This window comes from Zonotrichia albicollis, unplaced genomic scaffold (genome assembly GCF_047830755.1).
Source record: "Zonotrichia albicollis isolate bZonAlb1 unplaced genomic scaffold, bZonAlb1.hap1 Scaffold_233, whole genome shotgun sequence".
Classification (NCBI taxonomy): Eukaryota; Metazoa; Chordata; class Aves; order Passeriformes; family Passerellidae; genus Zonotrichia; species Zonotrichia albicollis.
In genome coordinates this window covers 1-6,866 of record NW_027428412.1, presented here as the reverse complement: position 1 = coordinate 6,866, position 6,866 = coordinate 1, and the positions used below count along the sequence as shown (strand labels likewise).

General features: G+C 35.9%; 1 protein-coding gene across 1 annotated transcript; it reads right to left on the bottom strand.

Annotated features, from left to right (window-relative positions):
- Positions 1-2,471: 2,471 nt before the first annotated feature.
- Positions 2,472-6,863, bottom strand: LOC141727728 (PAXIP1-associated glutamate-rich protein 1-like; the record flags this gene model as incomplete). The annotated part of the gene is made up of 3 exons (XM_074534015.1): positions 2,472-2,670; positions 5,702-5,784; positions 6,757-6,863. Coding segments are annotated over 3 exons (369 nt in total), but the record flags the coding sequence as incomplete, so codon positions are not given.
- Between the last annotated feature and the right edge of the window lie 3 nt (positions 6,864-6,866).

The following is a 6,866-nucleotide window of genomic DNA, read 5'->3' as shown; positions in this document are numbered from 1 at the left end:
CACAAAAAATCCCCAAAAAATCAACATAAAACCTCCAAAAATCACCATAAAAATCACTCAAAAAATCCTAAAAAATCAACATAAAATCAACATAAAAATCACCAAAAAGTCAACATAAAAACCCCCAAAATTACCCAAAAAATCAATATAAAATTCCCAAAAATCAACGTAAAATCACCATAAAAACCCCAAAAATCACCCCAAAAATCCCCAAAAAAATCTCAAAAAATCAGCATAAAATCAACATAAAACCCCCAAAAATCACCATAAAAATCCCAAAAAAATCCCAAAAAATCAACGTAAAACCTCCAAAAATCACCATAAAAATCACTCAAAAAATCCTAAAAAATCAACATAAAATCAACAAAAAACCCCCTAAAATCACCCCAAAAATCCCCAAAAAATCAATGTAAAATCATCAAAAAATCAACAAAAATTACCATAAAAATCACCCAAAAAAATCTCAAAAAATCAACATAAAATCAACATAAAAACCTCCAAAAATCACCATAAAAATCACCCAAAAAATCCCAAAAAATCAATGTAAAATCACCAAAAAATCACCCAAAATTACCCAAAAAATCACAAAAAAAATCAACAAAAAAACCCCAAAAATCACCCAAAAAATCCCAAAAAATCAATGTAAAATCACCCAAAAAATCAACACAAACCCCTCAAAAATTACCATAAAAATCACCCAAAAAATCTCAAAAAATCAACATAAAATCAACATAAAAACCCCAAAAATCACCCCAAAATCACTATAAAAATACCAAAATATCAACATAAAAACCCCAAAAATCCCCAAAAAATTCCCAAAAATCACCAAAAAATCCCCAAAAAATCAATGTAAAATCACCAAAAAATCAACAAAATTTACCATAAAAATCACCAAAAAAATCTCAAAAAATCAACATAAAATCACCATAAAAACCCCAAAAATCACCATAAAAATCACCCAAAAAATCAACATAAAATCAACAAAAATTACCATAAAAATCACCCAAAAAATTTCAAAAAATCACCAAAAAATCCCCTAAAATCCCCCAATAAAGACTCCAACCCACACCAAACGCTGATAATTTGATATATTTAATATTTTTAATTATTTTCAGTATTTCCTGGTCCTGAGGAAGAGCCCCGGGGGCCGCTTGGGGCTCTGGGGGCCCTCGGGGGGGAAGAGGTCCCAAAAGGCCAAAAATCCCAATAAAAATCAACTAAAAATTAATGTAAAAATACTCAAAAATCAAAATAAAAATCGCTCAAAAAAATCCAAAAAAATCAATAAAAAACCCTCAAAAATTAACATAAAAATCCCAAAAATCAACATAAAAATCAACATAAAAATCCCAAAATCACCAAAAAATTCACCCAAAAATCACCATAAAAATCCCAAAAAATCAACATAAAAACCCCGAAAATCACCCCAAAAATCCCCAAAAAATCAACATAAAATCACCAAAAATCACCAAAAAATCAACATAAAATCAACATAAAATCACCATAAAAATCACCAAAAAATCAACATAAAATCACCAAAATTTACCATAAAAATCCCCAAAAAATCCTAAAAAATCAACGTAAAATCATCCAAAATCCCCGAATAAACACCCGAACCCACACCAAACATTGATAATTTTATATATTTAATATTTTTCAGTATTTCCTGGTCCTGAGGAAGAGCCCCGGGGGCCGCTTGGGGCTCTGGGGGCCCTCGGGGGGGAAGAGGTCCCAAAAGGCCAAAAATCCCAATAAAAATCACCAAAAATTAATGTAAAAATCACCCAAAAATCACCTCAAAAATCAAAATAACAAATCACCCCAAAAAATCACGCAAAAATCAATAAAAAAACCTCAAAAATTAACATAAAAATCCCAAAAATCAAAATAAAAATCACCAAAAAATCACCCAAAAAATCTCAAAAAATCAACGTAAAATCAACATAAAAACCCCAAAAATCACCATAAAAATCCCCAAAAAGTCAACGTAAAATCACCAAAAAATCACCAAAAAATCAACAAAAATTACCATAAAAATCACCAAAAAATATCAAAAAATCACCAAAAAATCAACATAAAAACCCCAAAAATCTCCATAAAAATCACCATAAAAATCTCAAAAAATCAACATAAAATCAACATAAAAATCCCAAAAACCACCATAAAAATCACCCAAAAAATCCCAAAAAATCAACGTAAAATCACCAAAAAATCACCCAAAAAACCTCAAAAAATCAACATAAAATCAACATAAAAATTACCAAAAAGCCAACATAAAAACCCCCAAAATTACCCAAAAAATCAATATAAAATTCCCTAAAACCAGCATAAAAATCCCAAAAAATCAACGTAAAATCACCATAAAAATCACCAAAAAATCAACATAAAATCACCAAAAATCAATGTAAAATCACCAAAAAATCACCCAAAATCCCCCAATAAAGACCCAAACCCACACCAAACACTGATAATTTAATATTTTTAATTATTTTCAGTATTTCCTGGTCCTGAGGAAGAGCCCCGGGGGCCGCTTGGGGCTCTGGGGGCCCTCGGGGGGGAAGAGGTCCCGGCCGGTTCTCAGGATTTGCTCCTCCAGTTTCTTGTGGCGCTTCATGTCCTGCAGCACCTTGTCCAGGCGCGCCTCGCGCTTCTGCCCGCGGCTCGGGGGGCCTGCAGGGGGAAATTCACAAATTTGGGCAAAATTCACAAATTTGGGAACTTTTGGGAAGCCTCGAATCGCCCTGAAATCGCTGTGAAAAATCGTCCCAAAAATCGCGGTAGAAATGCCCAAAATCAGGCCAAAATCGCCATAAGAATCCCCAAAATCACCCCAAAATTACCACAAAATTACCCCAAAAATCACCCCAAAAATCACTCAAAATATCACCCTAAGAATCCCAAAAAAATCTCCCCAAAATTGCCCCAAAATCACCCCAAAAATCACCCAAAAATTGCCTAAAAATAACCCCAAAATCACCCAAAAATAACCCCACAATCACCCCAAAAATTGCCTAAAAATCACTCAAAAGGTCACCCTAAGAATCCCAAAAAAATCTCCCCAAAATCAGCCCAAAATTGCCCCAAAAATCACCCAAAAATTGCCTAAAAATAACCCCAAAATCACCCAAAAATAACCCCAAAATCACCCCAAAAGTCGCCTAAAAATCACTCAAAATATCACCCTAAGAATCCCAAAAAATCCCTCCAAAATCACCTCAAAAATCAGCCCCAAAATTTGCCCTAAAATTGCCTAAAAATGACCATAAAAATTTATCAAATCACCCAAAAATTGTCATAAGAACCCCCAAAATTGCCTCAAAAATCGCCCCAAAAATCGCTGTAGAAATGCCCAAAATCAGCCCAAAATTGCAATGAAATATCCACGAGAATGGATGAGAAAATTTCCAAAATTGCCCTGAAAATAACCCCAAAATCACCCCAAAAATCACTCAAAATATCACCCTAAGAATCCCAAAAAAATCTCCCCAAAATTGCCCCAAAATCACCCCAAAAATCACCCAAAAATTGCCTAAAAATAACCCCAAAATCACCCAAAAATAACCCCACAATCACCCCAAAAATTGCCTAAAAATCACTCAAAAGGTCACCCTAAGAATCCCAAAAAATCCCCCCAAAATCAGCCCAAAATTGCCCCAAAATCACCCCAAAAATCCCAAAAAATCCCCCCAAAATCAGCCCAAAATTTGCCACAAAAATACCCAAAATTGGCCACAAAACTTGCCCTAAAATCACCCCAAAAACCACCGTAAAAATCCCTGAAATCCCCCCAAAATCCCCTCAAAATTGGCCCAAAAATCGCTGTAAAAATGCCCCAAATCAGCCAAAATTGCAATGAAATATCCACGAGAATGGATGAGAAAATTTCCAAAATTGCCCTGAAAATAACCCAAAAATCACCCCAAAAATAACCTAAAAATCACCCCAAAAATTGCCTAAAAATCACTCAAAATATCACCCTAAAAATCCCAAAAAACCCCCCAAAAATCACTCAAAATATCACCCTAAGAATCCCAAAACCTCCCCCAAAATCAGCCCCAAAATTTGCCCTAAAATCACCTAAAAATGACCATAAAAATCTATCAAATCACACAAAAATCACCCCAAAAATCGCCATAAGAATCCCCAAAATCACCCCAAAGTTACCACAAAATTACCCCAAAAATCGCTGTAAAAATGCCCCAAATCAGCCCAAAATTGCAATGAAATCTCCACGAGAATTGCTGTGAAAATTATGAAAATTGCCCCAAAAATCACTCAAAATATCACCCTAAGAATCCCCAAAATCCCCCCAAAAATCAGCCCAAAATCGCCCCAAAAATCACCTAAAAATCACTCAAAATATCACCCTAAGAATCCCAAAAATCCCCCCAAAATCCCCCAAAATCACCTCAAAAATCAGCCTAAAATCAGCCCCAAAATTTGCCCTAAAATTGCCTAAAAATGACCATAAAAATTTATCAAATCACCCAAAAATTGTCATAAGAATCCCCAAAATTACATCAAAATTGCCCCAAAAATTCTCAAAACCACCCCAAAACTTACTCCTAAAACCCCGAAATTTCCTTAAAACCCCAAATCCCCAAAAACCCCCCAAAATCCACCCCAAAATTCCTCCAGAAATCCACCCCAAAAACCTCCAAAAATCACCACAAAAATCCCTCAAAACCACAAAAAAATCCCCAAAAACACCCCAAAACTTACCGCTAAAATCCCAAAATTTCCTTAAAACCCCAAATCCCCAAAACTCCAAAATTCCTCCAAAAATTGCCCCAAAAATCCCCAAAACCACCCCAAAAATTGCCCCAAAAATCCCCAAAACCACCCCAAAAATTGCCCCAAACCCACCAAAAATTGCCCCTAAAATCCCAAAATTTCCTTAAAACCCCAAATCCCCAAAACCCCCAAAAATCCCCAAAATTCAACCCAAAAACCCCCAAAATTCAACCTAAAAAAACCCAAAATTCAACCCAAAATTCAACCCAAAAACCCTCAAAATTCAACCTAAAAAACCCAAAATTCAACATATAAAACCCCAAAATTCAACCAAAATTCAACCCAAAATCCCCAAAATTCAACAAAAATAACCCACAAAATTCAACAAAATAAACCCTAAAATTCAACCAAAAAACCCCAAAACCCACAAAATTCAACCCCAAAAAAATCCCCAAAATTCAACAAAAAAAACCCCAAAATTCAACACAAAAAGACCCCAAAATTCAACCCAAAAAATCCCCAGAATTCAACATAAAAAACCCCAAAATTCAACCCAAAAATCCCAAAATTCCTCCAAAAATCAACCCAAAAAACCCCCAAAATTCAACCTAAAAAACCCCAAAATTCCTCCAAAAATCAACTCAAAAAACCCCCAAAATTCAACCTAAAAACCCCAAAATTCAACGTAAAAAACCCCAAAATTCCTCCAAAAATCAACTCAAAAAACCCCCAAAATTCAACCTAAAAAACCCCAAAATTCAACAAAAAAAATCACAAAATTCAACAAAAAAACCCCCAAAATTCCTCCAAAAATCACCACAAAAATCCCCAAAAATGCCCCAAAACCACCCCCAAAAATTCCCCAAAAAATCCAAAAAAATCCCTTTAAACCCCCAAACCCCAAAATCCAGGAATTTCCCCCAAAATCCGGGAATTTCCCCCCAAAATTTGGGAATTTTTTTGGTACCTGGGGTTCGGCGCCGGTCGATGAGGGCGGGGTTGGGCGGGGCGGGTTCGTCGTCAAAATCGAATTCCGTGGGGGGAGGAGGCCTAAAAATGGAAAAAATGGAAAATTTTGGTTAAAATTCTTCAAAGTTCAGTAAAAAATCCTGTTGGGGTTTTTGGGATAAATTTGGGGTTGGAAATAGAAAAAAATTTGGGGGTTTTGGGGGAAATTTTGGGGTTTTTGGGTTGAATTTCCCACTGAAATGGGCCCAAAATCTGCCCAAAATCCCCCTAAAAATCCCTCAAAAATCACTCAAAAATCACCCAAACATCTCCTAAAAATCCCTCAAAATCCCCCAAAAATCGCTCAAAAATCACCAAAAAATCCCTCAAAAACCACCCAAAAATCCCTCAAAAATCTCCCAAAAATCGCCCAAAAATCCCTCAATAATCACTCAAAAATCCCTCAATAATCCCTGAAAAATTGCCCAAAAATCACCCAAAAAACACCCAAAAATCGCCCAAATATTCCTCAAAAATTGCCCAAAAATCCCTCAAAAATCGCCCAAAAATCCCCTAAAAATCCCCCAAAAATCCCTCAATAATTGTCCAAAATTGCTCAAAAATCCCTCAAAAATTGCCCAAAAATCCATCAAAAATCCCCCCAAAATCGCTCAAAACTCACCCAAAAATCCCTCAAAAATCGCCCAAAAATTGCTCAAAAATCCCCCTAAAAATTCCTCAAAAACCACCCAAAATTCCCATTTTTTTCCCCAAAAAATCACCCAAAAATCCCAATTTTTCCCCAAAAAATCCCATTTTTTTCCCAAAAGTTCCCATTTTTTTTCCCCAAAAAATCCTATTTTTTCCCAAAAAATCCCAATTTTTTCCCCTAAAAAATCACCCAAAAATCCCATTTTTTCCCAAAAAATCCCATTTTTTTCCCCAAAAAATCACCCAAAAATCCCATTTAAATCCCTCAAAAATCCCTCAAAACTTGCTCAAAAATCCCCAAAAAATCCCAATTTTTTTCCCCAAAAAATCACCGAAAAATCCCATTTTTCCCCCAATTTTTACTTCTCCTCCTCATTTTCCTGGCTGGGACTGCCCGGGTTCTCGGTGCCATCCTCGGGCAGGTTGGGGGGCTCGGGCGTGGGCTGGCGCCGCGGGAACGGAACGTTCCGGAG